Source organism: Halichoerus grypus, chromosome 8 (genome assembly GCF_964656455.1).
Source record: "Halichoerus grypus chromosome 8, mHalGry1.hap1.1, whole genome shotgun sequence".
Classification (NCBI taxonomy): domain Eukaryota; kingdom Metazoa; phylum Chordata; class Mammalia; order Carnivora; family Phocidae; genus Halichoerus; species Halichoerus grypus.
This window is the reverse complement of record NC_135719.1, coordinates 130,852,157-130,878,335: the sequence shown is the minus strand read 5'-3', so window position 1 is coordinate 130,878,335 and position 26,179 is coordinate 130,852,157. Positions and strand designations below refer to the sequence as shown.

Below are 26,179 nucleotides of genomic sequence, written 5' to 3'. Positions count from 1 at the left end.
AAGTAATCTTATTTAAGATCTTCTCTTTGTCTTTGGTCTTGTATGGTTTTGATGTCTACTTGCACAGTTATTTTTGGTTACCCTGCTTGAGATACCATGGAATCTCTAATCTGACAAATAAAATCTTTCATAAGTTCTGGGAAGTACTCAGTCAGTGGTTTTGTTTTGTTTTATTTTTTTAAATATTGCCTCTCATTCTCACACTCTTCTTAGGAACTCAGGTTATATAGATACCTACAAGACCTTCCCGCTTTCTCTCCCATGTATTTTAAAGATTTTAATTTTAAGTAAGCTCTACACTCAAACATAGGATCTCAGACTCTGAGATCAGGAGTTGCACACTCTATGGACTGAGCCAGCCAGGTACAGTTCCCGTGTGTTTTATTAGCACCACGCTCTAACCAACTGAGCTAACCGGCCACTTGGTTCCCGTGTGTTTTAATCTGCCTTTCATGTTTTCCTCTCTGTCTTTCTATGCCTTCTGGACAATTTTGTATTTACAGTGATATTTTCCTTCTCCAGAAGCTCATTTAGATCTTTTTCAGTTCTGTGTGTTCTTTTCTAATATTTTCATTTTCTTTTCTTCTTTTCTTGTATCCTTAAACATAGTGAACATACTTATATTTCCTGCTTAGTAATTCTAGTGTCTGAATTCTTTGCAGGTCTGATTCTGTTTGCTACACCCCTCCCTCCCCTCCATGTGAAACTGAGGAACATTCTGTCTTGGAAGGCTGGCTTTGAGGTATCTTCCTCCAGAAAGGATTAGTATTTGCTTTTCCCAGGTGCCTGAGGCCACTACCAACCTGGAAATACTTCAGCTATGTTCTCAGACTGGAAGGTTTTCAGACCACACAAGTAGTTTTAGCTGCAAGTCCCTATGTGGGACAGCTTATAGTTATAAATTCTCAGGAGATTTCTTTTCTCTACCCTGCACCCAGGCTTAAGGCTGACAATTTTCTTTGCTATCCTTAGCTTGGGGGTGGGACTTATTCCTAAGCTACCCTTGAACAGATCCCTTTGGGAATTCAAGCTTCATGCATCAAATCTTCCGTTAGATTTCCCATCTTGAGTTAGTTCTAGGTTTTTCCTCCTTTTGCCTTCTTCACAAGACATTTAAAAAAACTCAAGCTGAAGAGTCTCCCTGGTTTGTTCAAAAGCCCCAGAGTATGAAAATCAGGTTGTGTGCTGTTTACCATTCTGGGTTCTGACTTGAACTTGGCCTCTGACAATTCTTTGCTTTCTTGCTCATGCTGTAATGTATTTTAAATAGTGTTACTACATTTTACCTAATATTTTAATTCTGTTTCCCTAATAGCTTAAAGTGTCTAATCCTTTATACTATAGGAAATAGCAGTCCTATAAAAAGCCATTACAAGTTCAGCTTCACTTCTGGCTTTTTGGTTGTTTATTTTTTCTTCTTTAGCCTTTTGAGTTTTATAGGTACAAGTTTAAACAGTCTTTACTTAGCATAGACTGTTAGGAGTGATTTCTGGTGTTTCTGTTGACATAACCAACAAATATTCATTGAGTACCTATTCACACCAGGCATTATTCTAGGAATGGGGGTGCAGAAGTAAACAAAATGGGCCAAAATCCCTGCCTTCCCACCAAGGAGCTTAAATTCTAGTGGGGAAGATACTGGATATGTAGTACATTAGATGGTGATAATGCTAAGGAGAAATGAAGCAGAAAAGGGACTTTGTATCTTCGGAGAGAAGAACTCAGGAATACCTTACTACTGAGAGGGTAACATTTTTAAGAGAGAGCAGGGGTGAGCCATGAGCACTCCAGACAGAGAAGACCTACGTGTCTTGTAACTGTCTAAGAGAATACAGAATGAAAATCCTCTGTGGTTTCATATTTGTTCCATGTCACATATATTGCTATTTATTCTTTTTTCCCAATTTTCTCTTAACCCAAATTTCTCTAAAGCCAACTCTATAATTTTGATTCTCCAGCTAGGAGAACTGACCCTCCCTCCCCTTTTTAAAGATTTCACTTACTTTATTTATTTTTGAGGGAAGGGGGAGGAGCAGAGGGAGAAGGACAAGCAGACTCTGTGCCAAGCGCAGAGCCCGACACAGGGCTCGATCCCGTGACCCTGAGATCATGACCTGAGCAGAAATTGGACACTCATCCGACTGAGCCCCCAGGCCCCCCAGAGAACTGACCCTTCTTGAACAAGCTATTTAACCTCTCTTGAGTCAGTTTTCCTTTGTGTCAAGTAAGACCACTGCCTGTCTCTCAGGATTGGTGGTGAAATGAGGTAACATTTGTAAAAGTGCCTGACATTTCATGAGGACTCAAGAAATGCTAGATCTTTCTCTTTTGTTCTTCCTTCCCTGTCCGCACTCCCTTCGGCGCTTGTTTTTGGTACTTGTCAATACATTCGCAACAAGATCCTCATGTAACACCAGGGAGAAACCATGTGGCAGGTTATTCACTGAAGACAAATGAGGAACATTAGAAAATTTCATTTAAAAAAAAGAAACTTTCCAGAGTGGTTTTGAAAGGCTGAATTTAGTGCTCAGGGTTCAGGAGAGAGTCAAGCCCTGTGCATTTCCCCCTGGAAGTTCTTGTTCATTGTATTATGAATCAGCAGCCCCAGGAATCTCAATTTGTATATGTAACAGTCTGCAGAATCTCCAGTTATAGTCAGGCTCAAGCAGGGGCATATCACATTCCTAGGCGAATACATACATATTCACCTATCTTCTCTTATCCCTTAACCTAACCTAGCTCTGATTTTGCAGTGTAATTTGGTGAGTTTTCTTGAGATTGTTGGCATGCCACTAAGAATGGGTAAGGGTAAGGGTGAAAGTTTTGGTTTGGATGAAGCTGAAATCTCAGTTTAGAAATAGAAGTAGAGCTGAAGATCACTACTTTTCTTTAGTGAGATTTTCTTCAATTTGAGAGTCATGAGACCCCCTTCTTTGTGGTACTGGTTTTGATACTGCCTCAGCGTGGGCTCTCAGTCCATCATTTTCCCCTGTCTGTCATGAGCGATATTGCCATCATTTCCTTGCCTTATATGGCCGTTGCGATCTCATAGGCTGTGAGCACCATCAAGGTAAGACAAGCACTAAAGATAAACAGAGCACAACTATTTATATTGTATGCTTTTGGGTTTTGCTCTGTCCCCAGCCCTGCCGTTGACCGTGCCCTGCTGGACGTGCCCTTCCTTTGACTCCCTGAGGAGATGCCCTCTGACCTCCGAGAGCAGCTGGACCACACATTCTGAAGATACCAGTAGTCCTAGTTTTGATCCCTCATACACAGACCTGCAGCTCATCAGTGCTGAGGAGCAGAGGACTGGCAAGGCTTCTCAGGCTGACTCAACTGGTAAGATGGAGCCCAGAAGGCTTTGCATATCACTTTTGGTGACCCTTTGCTACTTCTAAAATCTCTGCAGCCAGCTTTGTTTGCAGAATGAGTTCAGTGTAGCAGTCACCCAGTCAAAAAGCTAGAATACAGAGTGGTTCAAAATTGCATTAGGAAAAAACACGACACAGATTGGCGGATTGGTTGGCAGAGTGTTAATCCTGGGAAACCATCTGACATTGTATCTTAATATGCTGTTTTCTCATATTCAGTACAAGTACTGTTCCTTGTCAGTTTATTTTCTCCTTGCATGACCAAACTATACGTAATATGCACAAGGCTGAATCTTTCATCCACTCACCTGTGCACCTTCCCTTTTCAGCAAGAGGGAGGTAGATTTAAGCAGAGAAAAAGCAAATGTTATGTGAAGCAGAATGAGAGTCAGGACTCAGCCACTGTGTCCAGACTACAAATCATTTTGCAGTTATGTTTATTCTGTTGTGCTTGACTCGAGCTATACTTCAGTCTGTAACATCCTGTGGTCTCATTTATTAAATTTCTAGGTGTAAGAAGGATGCTGCCTGGCTTTGCAGGTGGAATAAGGGCCTGTTAACAAGCACTGTACTTGGGTTAGATTTAGGATGGCATTGAATAGATGTAGTGTGTTCTTGGTGTTTTTTTTATTTGGCCCAAGGGATTATTTTCCTTTGAAAGTGATAGAATTACCGGTAATTTCTCTGTGGATGAATTTGCCAGGTGTGTCCAACAATATTTGTTTTTCTTCCTCAAAAACATTGTTTAGGCATTTGTCTCTGGATCACTTTTCAAACTTGGGTAACATTTGCCCTTATGCTGTGTGTTATTGGAGGGGTCTACACATAGAGTTCTTGCAGACTAAAGGGTTCAGACAGGATTTGGATTGGTATTTGATAATACTGCAAGGAATCCTAGTTTATCACAGTCTGTCTTCGCAAGCCACAGTCCCTAAGAGCATTTTGTTTTTACACACTCTCCATTCTGGTTAATCTCTGTGGCTGATGATCATGGTCAGTGGCTGAAATGTGTCCCTACAACCCCATCTCCACTGTGGGGAGCCTTTCATGGTGGGAAGGCACCATCAGAAGCCGAGGCAGTTAGGAAGAGGCTGTACTCCGCCCTCGGCCTTCGCGTCTCCTGGCTCTCAGCTGCCTTTCCCAGCCTTCCCCTGGGGGATGCATATAACACACTGGTTAGGAGCACGCAGACTCGGGTTAGACTGCTCAGATCTTCCTCCTTCCATTTACCAGCTGTGTGACCTTAGGCAAGATCATTAGTATCTTTATGACTCTGTTTCCTTACCTGAAAAGTGGAGATAGTAGTCGTACTTACGACGTTGTTGTCCATTCCAAGTGAGACGGTTTATGTAGGACAACTTACATGATGCCGTACACAGAAGTGATCAGCACGGATGGAGTTTCTCCCCTCTCCTGCCCCGGGGTTCCTATCGCTTCAGAGAGGGGGAGGTGGGCTCCCCACTGTGGAAAAGTCAGCATCTCTAGGCTCAGGCTGTTTTTTGTCCAGTGATCTCCCTACTTAGATGAAAATCCCTTCAATTCCTAGAGGTTCCAGGGATGAAAATCAGAGTCCTACTCTGAGTTGGGCATGATTAATCTGTCTCCAAAGCTTATAATTATTTTCAGTGTCTCCCTTTTCTGAAGCCATGTTAACAGTATTACAGTTCCCACTGAGAGAACCTCTTCCCTCATTGTTTTGGTCAGGGTTCTGGCAGTGGGCAGATGGCATCCTCGAAAAGTTTGTCTGAAGAGGGTGTCATGAAGGGACTGCTTCCAGAGCCGGCATGAGCTAGAATCATGGAAGAGGGACTTCCTGATAGGTGCTGTGGCTGTAAGAAGGACAGAGCCACCTCCAGAGATTTGGCGCAGTGGGGAGTGAGGGGGGACTAAATGCCCAGACCTTGTGCTAGGCCTTCCTCCTAGCAGATCCCAGCTGGAAGTCAGAGGTCATTCCACAGGCTGGAGAGCTGCTGGAGAAGGGGGAGGAGAATGGATTTGGGGTGAGGGTGTGGGTGAAGCAAATGCAGAATAGCCAACACACTTTAGTCTTCACCAGGAGCTCAATGGCTGGTGACTCTGGGTGACTCTGGAGAAGCAAAGGCAAAACTAGGACTGTAGAATGAGGAGTGATGAGCTTAGTTCTCTCCTTCAGCAGGAGACAGTTTCTGTAGCTACAGGAGGCTAGAGGGGGCCTTTTGGCAACCATCTCTTTTTACAGAAGTAATAATAAATCATAGCCAGCACTTCCTGAGTCTGTGCTATGTGCTAGTATATGATGTGTGTCATCCCCAGCCTTGACAACAATCCTGCAAGGCAGATATCTTTCTCCCCATTTCCTACTTGATCCCGAGTCTGGAAGGTGAAGATGCTTGTCTGAGATAATACCACTAAGAAATGGATGAACCTGGATTTCAGCCAACTGTCCAAAGCCTTTTTACCATGATTCCCAAACCTGGAAGTGACCCAGAGTCATCATGTTTATCATTTTGCTGTCTTACCTTCCAGACCTTCTGTACAGACACACGTACTTTGCCATGGGGTTTATCTTTTTAAAAAAATTTTTAAAAGATTTATTTATTTGAGAGTGAGCACGTGTACACACAACTGGGGGAAGGGGCAGAGGTAGAGAATCTTCAAGCAGACTCCCTGCTGAGCGTGGAGCCCCACGTGGGGGTCGATCTCACAACCCATGAGATCATGACCTGAGCCAAAACCAAGAGGCAGACGCTTAACTGACTGAGCCACCCAGGCGCCCCAACTGTGGAGTTTATTTTTGGCATAAATAGAATCAAAAGGTTTTTTAAATAAGATGTATAGTAGGTGGAGTCTGAGGAAGAAGTTCATGTTTCCTTAACAGATATGAGCACGTCTAGATAACTGCTGGGTTTGTGTTATGGAAACAAGTTTCTAGACACTCCACTTTGAAAAGAAATCTCCTCATTCGTTAGTAATCGGCCAAGGGCCCAGGTTGGCCCAGGGGCATGCCTCCATCTCCTTCCCACCTCACCTGCACCCAATCTTCCAGGCCCAGAAGTGGCAAGCAGCAAGCCTTGGGGGCCTGGAAAAATGAGAGGCAGTGAGGTGAGTGGCCCAGGCTGTGTGGACAGTGTCTGGATGCAGCCCCAGATAGAGAAGCCCCAGGAGCCTCTTTCTGAACACCCTGACCTGTGTAGTCAAGGGAGACTTTGGCTTTGAAAAGCCTCTAACTCATCCTGGGTAAGGAAGAACAAGGTTTAGGAGAATGACCCGATATTTCTAAACCTGTGGCATTTATCTTCTACTTCAGTAGTGGGGAAATTATAAATGCTTTCATTTGAGCGCTTGAGAGCTTCAAAGAAATCCAGACACACTGGAAAGCCCCCCAGTCAGGTGGCTCCCTGTCCGCCACCTGGCACCAGGCCTGTGCCAGTGGTCAGCCTCTTGGAAGGCTGTACTGGGAGGCTGGGTGGTTCAGTCAGGGTACACTAAATCCTTGTGAGGGTAAGGAGCAGATTCTGGTCTGTCTCTGTCTCTGGGCACATCCTCTCCCTGGAGCCACCGTTCCTCATCTGTGAAGTGGGGTCGAGTGTCTCTGCCCAGGCTGGGCAACAGAGTGTGTGTGGAGGTGCTTCATGCAGCGCAGAGTGCAGCAGGAATTTTTTAAAAATCCTAATTTCACAGCTCTGGGCCTCATTTCCCTTTGCCATGGGAAAGAAGGATAATTACTGCCCCAGAGGACGGTAAACCATACACATGGTGGGATGAGACCTGAGGAGAGTTTTGCAGTCTTCAGAAGTGAGCCGTGGGGTCATGCAGAGAGGTGCTGTGGGAAGTTCATTGTGGTTGTTTTCTGGACCAAGGGCTTGAGGGTCCTGGGGAGCAGCTGCCTTGGGAGACTTTTGGTCTTTGCCCCCTGCCCCATGCCTTTTAGCACTGCAGAGGGAGGTATAGAGGGGGGAGAATCGCAGCCTCCATCAGGAGCGCCCTCGGCCCCAGCTGGCCTGGGCTTTCCCTGGCAGCTCGCTGTGCGAGCCTGCAGCTGGGGCAGAAGCTCTGTGATTCATCTTCTGTGTGCAGAGGGTTACGGGGGCCCAGGCCCAGCCTGTTTTCCTTAGCCCCATTGCTCTGTGCTGGGCCGCAGCAAGCCGCGGACTCCTCCCCTTCTTCTGCCGCAGGACTTCTGCACGGCGTTGGCAATCCCGATCCCCAGCCTACTTGTGGGAGGGCAAGACTCTGTGATCAACCTGCACTTTCTTCTCATTTTCTCACCAAGGGGGTAATGTGGAGGAGGAAGGCAAACAAATCCCCTCACCTTGGTTACATCACAGGGTACGGGGCAGAGCTGGAGAGCATGTTGATATCTGCTCTGGGATTCAGCTCTCCAGAGCAAAAGGCAGGAGAACTGGGAACAGGCAGGATCCTTAATAACACTTGTTTTCTCTCTCACCCACTGCCTCCCCGGGGGTCCCCTTTCCCTGGATGACAGATACACCCTATCATCTTCACCAGACAGCCTCCCTCTGTAACGCCGATAGTTTTCCATGGGATGATAAACAGGAAGAGTGTCGGGGGGAATAAAAATAAGCCTTTGGAAGTCCGTGGCAAGCAGGAAAGAGAAAATACAGAAATGTCTGCAGGAGCACATGCTGTTGTTAAGTGGTGGACTTCCATTTTGGTTTTCTTTTACATACAAGATAAGTGGAGAGTTCAAGTGTGGGATTAGAATGCTCCGTTTGCATTAAGCCTGGATGAAGCACACATAGCAGGTGTTTAATAATTGTCCGTTGAATGGATCCTTGAATGAAAGGAGTGAGACTGCAGGTGGGGAGAGTCATCTGCATCCCAGACATGTGTGTCCCATTTGGGTTTAAGAGGCCAGCATTCCCCCCCAAGTGTATCCCATGTGGCAGTTCAAGAAAAACCAAGATGCCAAGGGCCAGTATGTTAAGTCATGCTGGGCCCCCTCTGTTGGAGATTCATAGCGAGTGTTAGATTATTAAAGACTTCCAAAAGTTCTGAAGTTGTATGTAGGTGTGTATATGTGTAATTTCTATGTATACATATATGCACATAATTTCTATGTGTACCCATACACACATATATTTATGTACATATGAAAATACATTTAGCCTTCCATTAGCTCATACTGCCTCCCTGGTCAGATCTCAATGTTCAGAAACCCAAACATACATACACTGGCAAATTTGACTTGGAAGTTCTTGCCATTGCTAAAGTGTTGGGAAACCAGAAAAAAATATTTCGATGCATTGGTCCAGATTTACAAAGTTAGCCCTGCTATGTCTCAGGCTCTGCTACACCTCTTGGCCTTTCTTTTAAATTCTGGATTCAGCAGACCCAAGACTACATTTTGCCAGTCTTTCTTTGTACTTCAACCCTCGTGGGTTTTAAAACAAATGTAGATCGTATGTTCTTGATTCATTTGCATTGACCTGATCACAGTGCAATTCTGTCAGAACAGTGGGATATCCCCAGGGATCTTGGACTTTTTTTTTTCCCCTCAGAAACAAGTATTTATACTAGGTAGAAAACTATGGACTTGAGACCTCAATTTTTGTGACAAGATCTTTTTAGATGCTCAGAAAGTTTCTCTGGTCATTGTTAGTTAAGGATGGTGGGAGAGCATTATCAGGGCTGTGTGACTCCTTATAAGATAGGACATTTTTCTCTGTTGTCGGTTTTCTCCTAGTCCTGCTGTACTTGGTAGAGCACTAGACAGGAATTGGGGCCCAGATTCCCAGTAAACAGTAATTATTGTGCATGATGGAGTCATGGGGGGTTCTTGTTCTCAAGACACATTCGTATTTCATGACTTTTTTTTTTTTTTTTTACGTTGACTATATTTTCTTGGAAGACAAAAATAATTTGTTTTTAAAATTCTTTTGCCCAGCTACAGATTTCAGCAATATTCATAGTCTTCCAGTACAGTAGTCTCCTCCTCAAAATCAAAGAGCAGTAGAACATTTTTTAAGAAACAAATTACATCCTTTTTGTCTTTCAATAATATATATAAATTTGGCCTCATTTCTCTATTTAGGGTGCCCCAGGATCCTTGATATTCTTGTCTCCATTAAGTTGTTCAATTTGGATTTTAATCAGTGCTGAAAAACAAACAAATGAAAGAACTCCCTCTAATGACTGGTTTCTTTGAAAGTTTCTCCAGAGAGGTTCAAAAGTTTCTCAGAAACACAAATGTTTATTGAGTAAAACTGGTATTTTACCAGTTGTTACAGATATAAAAATGAGTAAGTTATGTGATATCCCAGGACTCCTACAAAGAAATGATAATCTGCAAACAGATTTTTTGCTATTAAAAGGATTTTCATACAGGGGTGCCTGGGTGGTTCAGTTGGTTAAGTGTCAGGCTCTTGGTTTCGGCTCAGGTTGTGATCTCAGGGTCATGAGATCCAGCCCCGAGTCAGGCTCCACACTCAGCCTGGGGTCTGCTTGAGATTCTTTGCCTGTCCTTCTCCCTTTGTACCTGCCCCTGCTTATGCGCTGTCTCTCTAAAATAATTTTTTTAAAAAGGATTTTCATACATAATTTCAATTTTTTTTAAAGATTTTATTTATTTATTTTGAGAGAGAGAGAGCACGAGCAGAGGGGACGGACCGAGAGAGAGGGGGAGAACTCCCTGCTGAGCAGGAAGCCCGACTCAGGGCTCCATCCCAGGACTCTGGGATCATGACCTGAGCTGAAGGCAGTTGCTTAAGTGACTGAGCCACCCAGGCATCCATGATACATAATTGTAAAAATAGTTTCTATTTATAGAATAACTATTATGTGCCAGGAATATGCTACACACACACACACACACACACACACATGCATTATCTCATGTAATCTTCACACTCTTAAAAAAGTAGGTATTACTACTTTATGGATGCAGAAACAATAGCTAAAGAGATTAAATGGTTTGGCTAAAGCCATACAACTTAAAGGGGTAGTGTAGGGGTTCAGCCCAGCTCTCTCTTCTGGGCTCACCTGCCCAGTGCCTGGTACCATGAGAGGTGGTGTTTATGACCCAGTGAACCGTGGGAAGCAGTCACGGAGAGGCTTCTGCACGCCTGCTCCTGACTCCTGTGCGTTCCCAGGGGGCTAAGTACAAACCTGCCTTACGCGCTCATCTCTGGACAGCAATGACTTGTTTAGGGATCCCACTCGACCGAAGCCTTCTTGGAAGCAGGAACCCCCTTGTGTTCATTTCCTATTCCCAGAATGCTGCCTGGCACACTGAAATTATACAGTGGATCTTTGTGGAAGAAATGAACAATTCTGATATAGGGCTGCAAGACCCTTCTTCCCAAACCTGTTCTCCAGTTACTGACGCCTAAGGGTATTTGCCGATTGAAATGTGGCTTCATGATGGGACGGAATTAAAAGAGAACAAGTAGGAGCGTCTAGTGTGGAAGGACACCTCTTTTCCCATGTTTTCAAATAGTCTCCATTCATTTTGTTTCTCCTGTTCTGTTTTGGGGGATTACTATAACCTTTTGAATGTGTCTTAAAAATTGATGTACATGGTTGTGTGTGGGTGTGGTGGGGGGGAGTGCTCCCTAAGTTGGGAGTCTCAGATTCTCACCAACCTTATACTTTCTGCATGTCCCTTCCCTACTTAGCCATCTCAGACACTGGAAAGATGGTGAGATGGGGAAGGCTTTTCTGTGGTAGCGAAATGGGTTCTTGTGGCTGTTGAACCAACTGTTTGGAGCAAAATCTGAGAAAGACAGGCAGAGTTTAAGATGTTGTGTTCCAGGGACGCCTGGGTGGCTCAGTCAGTTAAGCGTCTGCCTTCAGCTCAGGGCATGATCCCAGGGTCCTGGCTCTCGGCTCAGTAGGGAGTCTGCTTCTCCCTGTCCCTTTGTTCCTCACCCCACTCGTGCATGCACGCTCTCTCTCATTCTTTCAAGTAAATAAAATCTTAAAAAAAGAAAAGATGCTGTGTTCTAATCAGAGAATCTGAACTAGATATTGTGGGACCACTTAATTAAAAACCTGTGACCTTCAACCAGAGATTCTGCAAGTCCCTTGTAGAATTGCTAAAGCACTAATCCTAAAGAGGAGGTGATGGCCTTTTATTGATTACCTTCTGTGGTGTTCTTTTTGGCCTTATGATCCTCTTTTTATAGATGAGGACACCAATGCCCGGAACCACACATGAGTTAAGTGACAAAATTGGGATTGACTCCCAGAGTTGCCAACACTCTGCAGCTCACCCAGTCCCATAGGGCAGGGTTTAAGATGTTGTATCCTTTCAGTTTCAGACAGATGATCAAAACTGGGTATTTGCAACCATGTAGAATACAGAGGGTCCATGAATTTGGATGATAGGTCTTTATTGTCTCTCACCTCTCGGGGCTTAGTGAAATGAGCATATTCAATGATTCTGGATGCAGGCAACAAACCCCAGTTGATATTAGCAATACCGCCCACTTGATAATCGAGAGAAATCACAGGTGTTTCCATAGTAGGTTAGAGTTGTGACAAATATCACAAACGATCACTTATTTCATTGCTCCTTGGAAAGCATGGTAGTCATTGGTTGTATTACTGGTAGGGTTAACATGCTGCAGTAATCCAGGTAACGTATATGGTGGCCTGGATTAGGTTAGAGGAAAGTGAACAGATTCAAAAGACATTTAGTATTTAGAACAGATGGAATCCCAATCATACTGTTTCTCTCATTAGGCTTCAAAATGTTCCATTTCTATGTCTCTACTTACTCTTGCTTTTTACCCTGAATAACTAACTCCTTTTGTTCCCATGTGACAAAGTCCTACAGATTGTTTAAGATGAAATTCAAGTGAGGTTTTCTCATGCAAAGTCCTTACTTTGTGCCTTGTATGGTCCTAAAGACTGGGCATTCCTGAGTGAGCTACCCAGAGGGAGTTCTTCCTCGGAGCTTTACTCGAGGTCCCGGTCCCTGTTCCACCTCTGTTTCTGGTTGCATGGTCCTTTCATCTCCGGACCAAAGTCAGGTCCTTGAGGGCGACAATGATATTTTCATTCTTGGATTGTCCCAGCAGTCTGGTCTCCAGCATAAATGCCTGGAACTAAGGAGGTGTCCAGTGGATGTTTTTAGTTCCGTCTCTCTTTGCCCCATTGCGTCTTCACGATACCCTTGCCTCTGACCTCAGAAAAAAAGAAAAGCTTGCCTCCAGACACCATGGCCCCAGGTACACCTGTCTAGAAAGAGAACTTAGAAAAATAGAAATGAGTTTATCAGGTCATAATTTTGAATTGTTTTACGGAATATTTTAAATGTCTGTCATCAAATTCCCCCGTTAAGGTTGTTATCGCCCACTTTAAGTAGCTTTCCCGGTGAGTGATCAACATCACTGATTGAAAGGAGATTAGAAATTGCTCACTAAAGCTCTTGTGCAAACCACTTGACACCCAGCGAAGTCGGGCTTCAAGAAGAATTATGAGCTATGCTTTTCTCAAGTAATAAAATGCTAACTCGAGCACAACAAAATATCAGTGGACATAAAGTGCCCAGACCACAGAGGCTGGTATGCCGTGCCCTTTCAAACATTCATTGTCATTGTTCCTGAAGCTTTCTGGAAATAGATGTATTTGTATTTGGTCTGGGCTCATAATAATTGGTTTGGATTCTTTAACTATCACAGACCTTTACAGTTAGAAGAAATTTAAGAGATTACCTAGTAAAATGTCTTCATTTTATGGGGGAGAAAACCAAGGCCTAAGTATTGGCAGCAGAGCCAGGCCTTATAATTCCTTATCCCTCACCCACCATTTGAATTATTATTATTATTATTATTAAAGATATTTATTTATTTATTTTAGAGAGCGAGCGAGTGGTTGGGGGAGTTGCAGAGGGAAAGGGAGAGAGAACCTCAAGCAGACTCTGCTCTGAGTGCAGAGTCCGACGCAGGGCTCAATCTCACGACCCTGAGATCATGACCTGAGCCAAACCAAGTCAGAGGCTTAACCAACTGAGCCACCCAGGTGCCCCCTCTTTGGATTATTTAAAGAGATTGGCCTGGCACAACTGGCTCTTTTTCATTTTATTCCTCTCTGAATGTTTCGTCATCTTCTTCTTTTCTTTTTTTCTGAATTAAACAATAGATCCTCTTTCCTGAGGGTTCAGTTCACTTGTGAAAAGGTTAAGAGCTCTGGAGCCAGTGGAGACGCAAGCCTGACTCAGATCCAAGGAACCATTTTTTGTTTTTTTTTTTCCTTAATAATTTTGACATGAGATGTGACCATGGAAAGTCTCTAGACTCCCAAGCTAATGTGTTTTAGATCACACAACTCTTTTCCTGGTCCTGAAGTCTGGTGGGGCAAGGTCTAAGTCTTTGTAATTCTCTTTGGGGGCCCTTGTGCAGTGAGCTGCAGGCCATCTTACTGACGACACGCTGAAGAGCTTCTCTTTACAGATCTGTTCTCACCCACCTGACTTTACCGCAGGGGCATCTCTTCCTTCCATTTGCAAATTCCTCAGAGCTTAGAACAGCTCCTTATTAATGTTTTATTAACATAAGCTTTCTTGAAAAATGGGATTTAACTTTTCATGCTTGTTTCAAGGGAGAGAATGAATTCTCAGTTTAAATGAGGAAACAGATTGTGGGTCAAGTGAGGGAACAGATTTTACTATTTCCTATAAAAAGGCAGCTGTCTTTGGTAGAATTCACATCTGCCATGAGCCTCAAGAACAAATTCTTGTCACCACCTTGTGGTTCATCTAGAAACAGAGAGAAGTGCTAAACACAAGGTTATAAACATCAACAAGATGTCAGCCCTTCCCGAAAAATAAAATAAGATGAAAATTGAGAGGGAGGCGAGCCGTAAGAGATGCCAAACTCTCGGGAACTCTCTCTTGTTGGACGGGAGGTGGGAGGAGGGATGGGGTGACAGGGTGATGGACATTAAGGAGGGCACTTGATGTAATGAGCACTGGGTGTTGTATCCTACTGATGAATCACTAAATTCTACCTCTGAAACTAATTAAAGAAGAAAAAAAAGATGTCAGCTCTCCCCAGTGGTAGCACCACGGGTTGCTCATTGGCTCTTTTGCTGTGAAATGCACAATTGATTTATTTTTTATTTTTTATTTTTTAGTTTTATGTGGAGTGTTATGTGTATTAGTTTACCAGGGCTGCCATAACAAAGTACTGTAGGCCGGATGGCTTAAACAACAGAAATTTATTTCCTCATAATTCTGGAGGCCAAAATTCCAAGATTAAGGCATCAACAGAGTTGGTTCTTCTGAAGCTTCTGTCCTGTTTCTTCACGTGGTACTGTCTCTGGGTGTGTCTGTGTCCTGATCTCTTCTTCTTATAAGGATGGTCATACTGGACTAGGGCCTACTCTCAAGACCTCATTTTAATTTAACTACCTTTTTAAAGACCCTATCTTCAAATACAGTCACATACTGAGGAACTAGGGGTTAAGATTTCAACATATAAATTTGGGGACACACAGTTCAGCACATAACACCAGGCAAACAAAAGTTAGAAGTCATCTCCCTTCCCTGCTCAAGATACACAGATTGACGCTATAAACCCATCCTCTGTAGTCGTTGTGGGGCCATCATTAAGAGTGCCACTTGCTGTAGAAACTGGAGTTTGCATCTGATGCTCAACTACCTCCTTCAGCGGTAGTAAGGAGAAAGGAACTGGTTATGCCTCATAAATCCCTCACAGTTATGCCTCATAAATCCCTCACTGGGTGGCTCAGTTGCTTAAGCATCCGACTCTTGATTTTGGCTCAAGTCATGATCTTCGGGTCATGGGATCGAGCTCAGCGCAGAGTCTGCTTGAGACTTTCTCTCTCTCATAAGTAAATAAATAAAATCTTTAAAAAAAAAAAATCCTTCACTCAGCCTTTTCACCTGCTTATCTACAGAATGTCTTGGTGGGTCAGCAAGGAGCAATTTATCCTGCTCGACTGGTTGGCTTCCATGCCAGTTCAAAGTAAATATGTTAGTTCACAAAAGAAGAAATGCAAAGAAGTACTATGAAGAGATGATTAGTCCGCTTTCAGTCATGCAGATTAAACAAGAACGTCTGTCTCCTTGGTAGAGTTTAAATGATTGAAAGCGTCTCGTGTGGGGAGTGGAGAGTTGGGACTTTGCACGCCAGGAGTGTGGAAAGACCTTCCTAGCCCTTGGTGTCAGTTTAAATGTCACACTCTGTAACTCCTAGTTTATCCCTAGGAAGTAACTAGACATGTGCCTGGGTGTACCGTGCAGTACTGCTGACATTAGTAAAAGCAAATGAAACCAAATGGCCAATCACATAATCAAATAAAATGGAATGCTGTGCAGTCATAGAAAGTGTCTCAATTATATTTTTAATTGAAAAAGGTAGGTTAGAGAATAATCATTGTATATTGTATATACATTATACATTTTGTATAATGTATATACATTATACATTTTGTATAATGTATAATCATTTTGCTATATTGGCCTATATATAGTTTTGCTGTATTAGTGTGTGTGTACATATGTATATATGTGTATGTATATCTATATGTGTGTGTGTATATATACATATATATTTGTGTTTCTAAGTATATACAAAAAAGTTTGATAAGATATATCCCAAACTGCTAATATTGGTTATCTCAGGGACTTTCCTCACTGTGTATATTTCTGTGGGATCTATATTATGTATAATATTCATAGATCACTCTAAAAAATCAGAAAAGATAAGAGTGAAAATATTTCCATTTAGAAAATTAAATATGTTACTGGAGCTATTTTTAAATTTTATGATGTGTCTGGGGGCAGGCTTATTTGTCAGGGGTGGGCTGTTGAATGCTGGTCTCTTTGCTTTGGGGTAGGGGGTTAGTATTTCAGATACTGCTGTCATGTACTTGTGTTTCACTTTTCAGCAACATAATGTTAGTTGCGTATTCTTGGCAAGACGTAGATGTAGTGTAATGGAAAGCTACAGTTCTCTGGGTTGGATAGAGTCAAACAGCATCTCTCCTACTCTCCTGCTCTGTGATATTCAGCGAATTATTTAATCACATTGACTTTTAGTTTTCCAACTGCAGAATGGAAATAATAATGGTAATACTGAGCTTGCAAGTTTATTCTGAGGGTTAAGTGAGACCAGGTACGTAAAGTTCCTGGAATATAATAAGGAGTAGCCATTCTGGTGATAGCTGTATAATGTCGTTTTCAGAATTCAGGATTCAGTCTGTGGGAAGAAAATTTCTTAAAGTTGTGGAAAAACAGCTCAATCAAACCTAAAATAAGTTCTGTTTTATGTCCATGGCTGTTTTTTATAAACCACCTTTACAGTAGGGCAGTTTCTTTTGTTCTCTCAGATCCCATTGATTGAAGGGTGGCTCACTCAACATGCTTTGTGAAACCACTTTTGTCTTTGGCTTTTTTTTTTTTTTTTTTTTTTTTTGGCATGGAAATCCGGAAGAAGAGCTTTCCTGAGAAGAGGTGGGAGGGAAGGTGGGGAGGGAAGGTGGGGAGGAGGGGCTAGGGAGCAACCACCAGGAGTTGCTCCCCCTGCCCCTTCAGGATTGACTTGTTTGTACAAATTGGTTGCCTCAAGCAACACGTTATTAGTTTGAGCCAGAATGTATCCCGGGAGACTTACTGCTTTCCCTTTGCCAAGTAATTGTCCTTTTCCTGCAGAGGATGCTGGGATTGTGGGGGCATTTTCCACTTTGGCATGTTTCAATCCAGTTTCCCCCCCTTTCACTGAGTGCTATTTGCAAGGCACTGTGTCATTTCACTGCATTCAGAAAGCAAACAGTTGTGAGCTATTAATGTTTATTTTCAACTCCTGGATTTTTTCCTCCTTCCTTAAATACCTCAGTACTGGTGTCTAAGGAAAGAAGATTCTATTATTGGTCACAATATTCACAGTCCCTCTCTATGATGGAGCCCCCCCCACCCCCAGCAGCATGTTCCTGCCCCACTGACATCAGGCTTGGCCAGTGAAATGCAGGTGGAAATGAGACTTCTGGCATCAAGTTCTAGATGCTTCCACCACCAGTCCTTTTCCTTCTGTCAGACTCACCACATGCCACCCTCAGACCCTGTTGTTTTGGACCCTGTTTTGGTGCTCCTCTGGCTTCACTTGTCCCCAGTCCCCATCTTCTAGATGGTAATCTGGGTAATCTATACCCAGGACTCCAGAATCCTCTTCCTAAACAGCCCCGGGCCTGCGTCCTGGCTTCTTCCTGGACGTGTATACCCCCGTGCCATCTGCACTGTCGGTATGTGCAGCCCCGGGCCTCCAGGGGCTGGGAAGAGAGCTTGAGTGTGTGGCTAGGATGGGGTAGCCTTCATGGTGCAGGCTGGGGTGGGCTGGGCAGGAGGAGGAGGAAGGGAACAGGCTTCAGGCAGGTCCCCTTCCTCCTGCATGCTGATGTTTCTGTGTGGAGCCCTGAGGAGTCTAACAAGTTGCCGTTCTACCTTGGCCTTTCTGGGGTTGTTATGAACATATATCCGTCAAGGAGGATAGGACATACTTTATTTAATAGGTTTTTTTTTTTTAAAGATTTTATTTATTTGAGAGAGAGAGAGAGAGAGCACGAGCTGGGGTAGTGGGAGAGGGAGAAACAGATTCTCCACTGAGTGGGGAGCCCAATGTGGGGCTCAATCCCACGACCTGAGCCGAAGGCAGACGCTTAACCGGCTGAGCCACCCAGGCGCCCCTATTTAACAGTTTTTAAGTTGGTCTGTACTTTTAAATACTGAGACATACGTTAGGCAGCATCTGAATTCTTAGGGCAGTGCCCGCCAGTGCTGGGGATGAGTCTGATGCTCTAGACAGGGCCTGCTCTTTTGGCTCGGGCCTCGGAATGATGTGCAGTAGAGCTGCAGCTAATTCTTGATGGATGTAATTGGAGAGAGAAATCCTTGTAATTGTAAGCCACTGAGATTCTGGGGCTATCTATTCACTGTGGCATAATTTAGATTAAGGTCACTAATTCCAGCATGAAGAGGTGACGTTCGTTGAAGGTGTCTGACTTGACGCACCTTAAATATGATATTGGCACAACTTTTTGTTATTATATGCATGGTAGCGCTACCCAGGAGAGTCTGGAAGAAATCCCAGGAGTTGACTGGAGTTTTCTGAGTGGGCACGTATAGACCCTGTACTTGCCCGATTGCTCTCATTGCTGCTGCGGAATTACTAGCATTTAGTGAAATTTGAGGCCCTTTTTTCCAGTAGTGATGGTTGGTGTTATCAGTACATCTGTCTTGCGTCATTTCCCTTGTGACCCTCCAGATACCGAATTCAGGGCCAGACCTTGGGAAAAAACTTATAAAATGAGAAAATACAAATGAAGCCCCCAACATGAAGAATAGTGGATAGTATTTTTATTAAAAAAAAAAATGTATCTATTATCTGTGAATTTACATTCGAATGTACCTACCTATTTGTCTCCCATCTTGTACCAAAAAGAATGATCCCAATGAATGGTTTCCAGATGATATCTGCTCAGATCGTATCAAGTATGAGGCACTTGCTAGAGTTAAGAATAAGGTCTTTCTGACTCAGAACCAAGAAAAGTCACCTGGACCTCACTAGACAAGTAAAACCATGAACTTGGCCTTAGGAAATCAAATAGAGACATTCATAATAGCAGTTATGGTAATTTTATTGTAGGTGAAAGACACTTGGTTTCAGAAAGCTTTCAAATACATAATTTTATTCATTCTTTATCACAGCCTGTGAGATAAGCAGAAAAATTTCCCTTTTCACAGAGGAGGAAACTAAGGCCTATTAAGTTTTAGTGATCTGCCCTCTGTTCTGCTACCAATATTAATGTTGGTATTAGGAATATTAAGACATCAATCAATGTATTAATATGTATTATATACACATTATATTAATGTTACACTTTATATTTTATATGTTTAATATACTGCATATTATATATCGATATGTATTAATAACAATTAATTAATTTACATAATTCCTTGTCCAGGAGACTAACTGCTCAAACGAGCCCAAGATTTCAGTGGTTCTACACAGTTCCAAGTTTATTTCTCATTCACAGCACTGTGAATGCAGGGTGGGGACAGGGGCTGTACTCCAGAGTTCAGGGACCCAAGCTACTTTGTGTCCTCAGAGTCTCCTCCAGTCAGGTGGGGGGTGGAGGTGCGCATTTTGTTGGCAGAACTCAGGGCCTGGCCACGCCTTACAGCCAGAGGCTAGAAAATGTGGCCTAACTATGTGGCTGGAAAGCAGAGAACAGCAATATTCATGAATACAAGAAATCTCTGCCACAAAAGTTATAGAAATGCATATGATTATAGGGCCCTTGTTTAAGATCCATCTACCATTACATTTTCCCCCCAGCTTTACTGGGGAGTAATAGACATAGACTGCACTAACCATATTTCTAGTGTACAGTGTGAGGAGGATAATGAGCATATCTGCTGTGCCCATTTGTTGCTGGTGTCCATTTGTGACCCTCCCTTTCTCACTGTCCCCCCACCTCCCACCCCACGCACCCACTCTCTGCTTGTGCAGATTTGTTTGTGCTTTCAAGAATTTTGTAGAAATGGAATTGTACAATAGGCTCTTTCATTTGGCTTCTTTCACTTAGCATAATTATTTTGGGATTCAAGCATGTTGCATGTATCAGTAATTCATTTTCTCTCGATGAATAGCGTTCCATTATATTGGTATACTACAATCTGTTTTATTTCAAACAAACAGATGCAACTTTTCAGTGTTAAAGGACCTGTAAGTCATTCCTTCTTGATACTTTGCCTGACAGTCTGAAAAGGCTAAAATGCCCAGTCTTCTTTGGGCAGGTGAGAAGGAACAGCCCCGAGTGTCTCCGACATAACCCTAGTCACAAAAAAAGGAGGAGTAGATGGATCAGGTGTGGTGCTTTTCTTGTTTTTGAACCTTAGATTGGGTAGACTATTAATCAAGTACTGGCCACCTAATGTAGACCTAGCACTGTGCCCTGTGGCCTCGGGAACACAAGAGAAACATGACGGCTGATCCCAGGATTCGATAGTCTGAGATCGGCACTATCATCTGTCTGCTTGTCCCCTGGTCCTGGAGCTGCCGTCCACGCTGTGTGCCCGGTTCATGCCAGCATGGCAGCCCCGTGCCCTCCTGTGTCCACAAACGTTCTGTGATTTCCCCTGCCCAAACTTTGCCCTCCTTACCCCAACATCCATGGCTCACACTGGGGTAGAACCTTTCCCAGCCTCAGTGTCTCACCTATAGCCTGAGGCTGATGATGTGTATCAGGAACTGTTTACCAAATGAACTGTTTCTTTCACTAAATGAAATAAATTACTATTATTGAAATAAAAATTAAATCTTACAAAGTACTTACCCCGTGCCTAGTGGATAGTTCACATTCAAAAATTACATGTTTCCTTTCCTTCTGCCCTTTCTCCCCCCAAGCCCCTGAACCCCGCCTTCTGGCCCTATCTTACCTTTCCAGTCTGATTTTTAACCGCTTCCTCTATCAAATGTGCTCTTCATCCAAACCAAACTCTTTTTTTGTTCCCCAGGCATATACCCTTTGCTTTCCTCCCTTTGGACCTTGGTTTACGGGGTTCCTTTGCCATGGGCACAAATGATGTTCTTCTGTCAAGGTCCAGCCCAAACACCTGCACCTCTGGAAAGCCACCTTCGATTCCTCGTCATGCTCCCCACACGTACACCAACACCCCAAGGTGGGAGTCACTTCTCTGTCACAGCAGCTCCGCTGTGTCCCTGACCACTTTTTGCTTTATCATATTCATCCCAAACTGGCCCGATTGCTGTTCTGTGCCTCAGGGCTCTTTCTCTTGCTAGTCCCTCTGTCTGCAAGAATGTTCAGCAAGACTTGCACACATCTCGCCCCCTTCCTCCATTCAGGTCTCTGCTCGTCTGCCACCTCCCCAGATCACCCCATCTAATGCAGGGCCTCCTGCTCCCAACTTACGCTCTCCTTACCCTGCTTGTATTTCTCCACAGCGCTTAACCCCACCTGATGATAGTTGCTTGTTTCTGATGGTCGTGCCCACATGAACTCCGTGTGCGCAGGGACTTTGTCATGTCACTGGTGTATCGCTAGCACCTGGCACGTAGCAGATGCTTAATAATTATTTGCTGAACAAGTGAATATTCCCCACCAGATTACACTGTAGCCTCTATCAGATGGCCTTGGGGGTAAGAGCTGTGTCAGCGTCTGATTCATTATTAGATCACCTCAAACACATTGCCTGCAATAGTATCAGTAAATAACGACAAAAGTCAACAGTGAGGAGAAAATTCCCCACGGCCCACATGACTCAAGTTCAGGTTCATCCAAAGCTTACTGAGCATCTACTGTTTACCAGGAACCAGATACTTTTATATACGTTGTCTCCTCTGAAGCTCATAGCAATTCTAGTTAGAACCTTGGAAGGTTCCATGACTTCTTCAGCAGCTGCCTCCCTTCCTGTCACTGATGGAGCTGCACCACCTCTCGGCTTGAGGTCTTGCTTAGCGCTGCTGTTGCTGATCATCCATTGGTGGTCAGAGCCCTCTGCCCTGCTCCTTTGGCTTTCATTCATTCACTCACCCTACCCTGAGCCTGTAGCTTTCAGCCCTTGTTGCTGGTAAGGAAATACCTCCTGCCTTCTCTACCTGTACAGTGTGCTCCTTAGAATTCCTTGTCCGGGGGGATTCTGGCTCCCCTGCTCTCTCTGTAGCCCTGATTTCCCGAACTGTGGGAGGACTGACATAATCCCCATTCCCCTGCATTACTTTCGTGCCACTGTTGAGCTGCCATCATTCCACCCTTTTAGATGAACCTCCAGTGCCTACTTCTACCACTGTCTGTCCGGGTCATGCATGTCACACTCCTGACTTTGGCCCTTGACTTACGTCCTCTCCAAGCCTACTTTTCCCTTAAGGGTATTTCTAGTACTCTGGAGTCATGGTGTAGTGAAATGAGCACTGGACTAGGAGTCAGAAGAGCTCATCTGGAAGCCTTGCCCCGTAAACCTCCCTGTCTTCATCTGGAACGTGGCGATAATGATACCCACTCTTCCTGACTACTCACAGGGTTTATTGAGGAATAAAGTGAAGTATGCAATGTCAAGTTACTTTATAAGCTGTGAACATTATGGAGATGTCAGCTATTTTTGGCAATTGCCCTCTTTAGCTATTCTGCGGCATGCCAAACTTTGGATCTCATTTGCAGCTGGAACTTCTCTGGGTGGCTTTCGGGCTTCACTTGCTTTCCAACCCAGGCCGGACCCCAAGGGCAGTTTTTTCTTCAATAGTCTACCAGTAGCCTTAGAATTCTTTGGCCCCTTGACCTTCCACCATACCCCTTGGACAGTTGTCAATCCTGGGTAACCCCTACCAGATATTCAGAGTCCCTGTGCTGCTAAGCTCTGCTAAAAACCAAAGTCCTGAATTGATCCTTTGCCTCATCAAGAACCTTGCTCCTTCAAGTACCACCCCCCTTGCACGTTGTGTATCTTTCTCTCCCCCATCCCTAAATTCTCTCTCCCCTAAATATGCTTCATTAATTCTTACTCTTAACAAAAGTTTTTTCAGTCTTGCCTTTGCTCATGTTGACATTTTTTGAAAGACCATCCTCGATTAAGTTTCAAGTCCTAGTGTAAATTTTGGCAGGACTGACTCCATGGTAAATCCAAGAATATTATTTATGAAGCTTGTGGAACCCATAGGCATGGTCTGAAATCCTGGTCTTCCTCTAATTTAGGTCTTTTTCCCTCCCTCTAGTCTGTCCCATTATCTCCCTTTTAGATGCAGGATTTTTCACATGGCAGTGGGACTGACAGTCCAGCTATGTCCACAGAACCAAGGGAAAGAACAGCTCTTAGGAAGTTAAACAGGGTCTGTTCTTCACCCAGCATCTTCCTCCCGTGTCCTCTGTCTCTCCGGACCCTCCCTGCATATCTCGTTAGATGGAAACAACAGGAAGTGTTGGGGTGGGAAGGGGCAGGCATACTTTGTCAGTTTTTAGGGCTTGTACTGAGATCTCTTTCTCCCTAGCTTCTTTTTTCTTTCTTCCCGTTCTTTCTCTCTTCCTTTTTTCCTTGCCTTTCCATTACCATAGAGAGTTGGTTTTGGAGATTGTCTTGGAGAGTGTCTTGGAGAGTGTCTCTGGTCAGTCTTCATACGGGGAAAGGATCACCATTTTTAGTGCCAACTCTTGTAGTTAAAATTGGCAGCAAGTCTTTTTTTTTTTTTTGGGTGGGGGGAGTGGAGGAAGGCATTCTTTTTTTTCCAGTTTTATTGAAAAACAGTTGATATACATCACTATATACGTTTAAGGTGTGCCACATAATGGTTTGAGATACCTAAATTGTGAAACGCTTACTACAATTAGTTCAGCGAACATCCATCTTCTCGTATAAAAGAAAAGAAAGAAGAAAAGAAAACTTTCTCTTTGTGATGAGAACTCGTGGGATCTACTCTCTTAGTAACTTCCCGGTATGTCCTGCAGTGGTGTTAGGTATCCTCAGTGTGTAGTACATTACATCCCTGGTACTTACTTCTTCTAGAAGTGAGGTGGCTTGGCAATGGCAGCATGTCTTCCTTCAGAAGAGCAGCCTGGCTCCCCGTGTGGCACACCCCTCGCTGTCTGTCAGGCGTTTCCAAACTCCTGTTGTGTTTGTCCTTCCTCGGTGTTCCCTCGGCTCTCTCTCTCTCTGCCTTCTGCCTGCAGGTGCTTTCTTGCACCAGCCTCACTCCGGGAAGCAACAACAGCCCCTGTGCTTCGGATCTCTAAACGAAGACACGTCCCTCTTTCCTTCCAGATGCCCATGAAAGGCATTTTGGAGGCAGTTGGCAAAGAACTGGAAGCAGAAAGGGAGGAAGCTAGGAAGAGGTTGCTGAAGGCCTAGAGTTCTGGTTGTTGTCCCTCAAAACAATACACGGTGGTTGTCGTCACTATTTTAGAGGTTCTGGAAACTTGGTGAAGATTCTCATCTTAATGAGTTCAGGGCTGGATGATGAACTTAATACATTATCAAATTCCTTTGTTTGGAAAGCTCTGTGTAGTGTGTGGTGGGACTTAAATGGTGTCCTAATATTTAAGTAAATGAAGAGAAGGAAAAAAGGGAAACAATGAGCAGTCTTTCAAGAGATCTAATACTTCACTTCTGCTTTATAGGTACTTCTTAGATTCAGCACTTCCAACAGAGAGGAAGTGTGTGTTGGTTTGACCAGTTACGAATGCCCTGGAGGTGGCACGGTGGCTTATGGAAGGGTGGTTTAATAGAATCTTACGTGGCCTTTAATTATCAGGATTATCTTTAGCCACATTGCTGTGCTTGAAGCTCGACATCCATTCTCACTGGAGCTTTCAGGGGCCATGTAGCATCTTCCTCACTGCAGAGACTGGCTTTAGAACAGCAACTTGGACAAGCACACATTTACCACCTGCTTCCAAGGTGAGGAAAGAGGCAGTTTTGGAACAGGTGTGCAAACCTAAATCTTTTCTTCAGATAGAAATCTGAATATTACCTGTGGTGACAGACTGTTTCTCTGCTTTTTAAATGACATACTTTCTGCCAGAGACAAAAAATCTAAATCTATCCAAAGCTAGAAAATAAAATCATGTGGCTACTAAGTAGTGCAACACCATGGAACATGAAGAACTGAGCCTCACCAGGGACCTGAGACGGTCGTTTGCCAGGGTCCCAAGTGAAGCTGAGGTTCTCACCATGGTGATCACTGCCCGACACCTCTTGTTTTGAAGGATGCACTCACTCTCTAGAGAGAGAACCCATGCCGTGTTCATGCAGTGAATGAGGCATCACTTTGCCACCTACCCACTAGTCCTTTGGCAGCTAACTGCCTAATTTGAACGCTAGCTTCCCTACTTACTAGCAGTTTGGCCTTGTATAATACACTTCATTTTTCTGAGCCTCAGTTTCTTTGTAGACAAAATTAGAACCTAGTAACAGTTTCAGAGAGTTGTTGTAAATCTCAATGAAAACACTGTATTTAATACTCCTAGAAAAATGCTTGATAGAGTAGATGTGTTTCATAGATGTCAGCTCTTCCAATAAAATCATAATTATTATTATGGTTACTATTATCCCCATGTCTTGGATCCGTAAAGGACAAATGTATCTTTTTTCCCTATGACAACTTCTTCCCTTTTTGCAAAGAGCTAGACACGATCAGTCCCAGAAACAGTCTACTTGTCAACCTAGTTCTACGAAGATGACAAAGAAGTTCAAAGCACTGAGGTCTGTTTGATATACTCAGACCCATTCAGAGACCTTAATAGTAAAATATTGTAATATATGAATAATGATGATGTATTCCCTGGAATTTCTATCCCCAAAAGAGGGAGTTAAAGAATATTAAAAAAAATAATAACTTTAGTAAGAAAATGATTGGGTTTTCTTTGCTGGATTCAAAGATAATACTTGCTTAATGCTGTATATAAAGTACTTATTCATTCATTCATTCATTCATTCACTGTCTGTCATTTATGTGCTAGAATCTTGGACGTTTTAGAGTGTGAATGTGACTTTTTTCAGAATCATCCCAGATCTGCAAAGCAAGCTGGATGTTCTCATTTGCTGGTAGGTGGCATCAGGCAGCTCAGCCTGTGGCTTCGAGCCCAAGGAGGGCCTGGCCTACAAAGCGCACCATCCGTATTAGTAGGTGCAGTAAGAGCCATGACCTCCACCAACCTTCCCCCTCGCCCCAGTGGTGACACTGAGGAACTTCCTCTGGAGTTTGGTTTTGACAGGCCCAAGAGCTGGGAGAAATCCAGTCACCTCAAAGGGCTTATAACCTCACATGTTTATGACCCATTTTATTGCTGACTTTTGGTTTCAAAGGCGGATCTGCTGTGTTGTTTGAGAA

General features: G+C 43.7%; 1 protein-coding gene across 2 annotated transcripts in view; it reads left to right on the top strand.

Annotated features, from left to right (window-relative positions):
- STON2 (stonin 2) overlaps positions 1-26,179 on the top strand; it is a 143,033-nt gene that overhangs the window by 49,832 nt on the left and 67,022 nt on the right. For both annotated transcript variants that reach the window (XM_078054059.1, XM_078054058.1), the window contains exon 4: positions 3,145-3,342. In XM_078054059.1, coding sequence (XP_077910185.1) covers positions 3,145-3,342 — 198 coding nt within the window. The remainder of the gene's footprint in view (positions 1-3,144; positions 3,343-26,179) is intronic.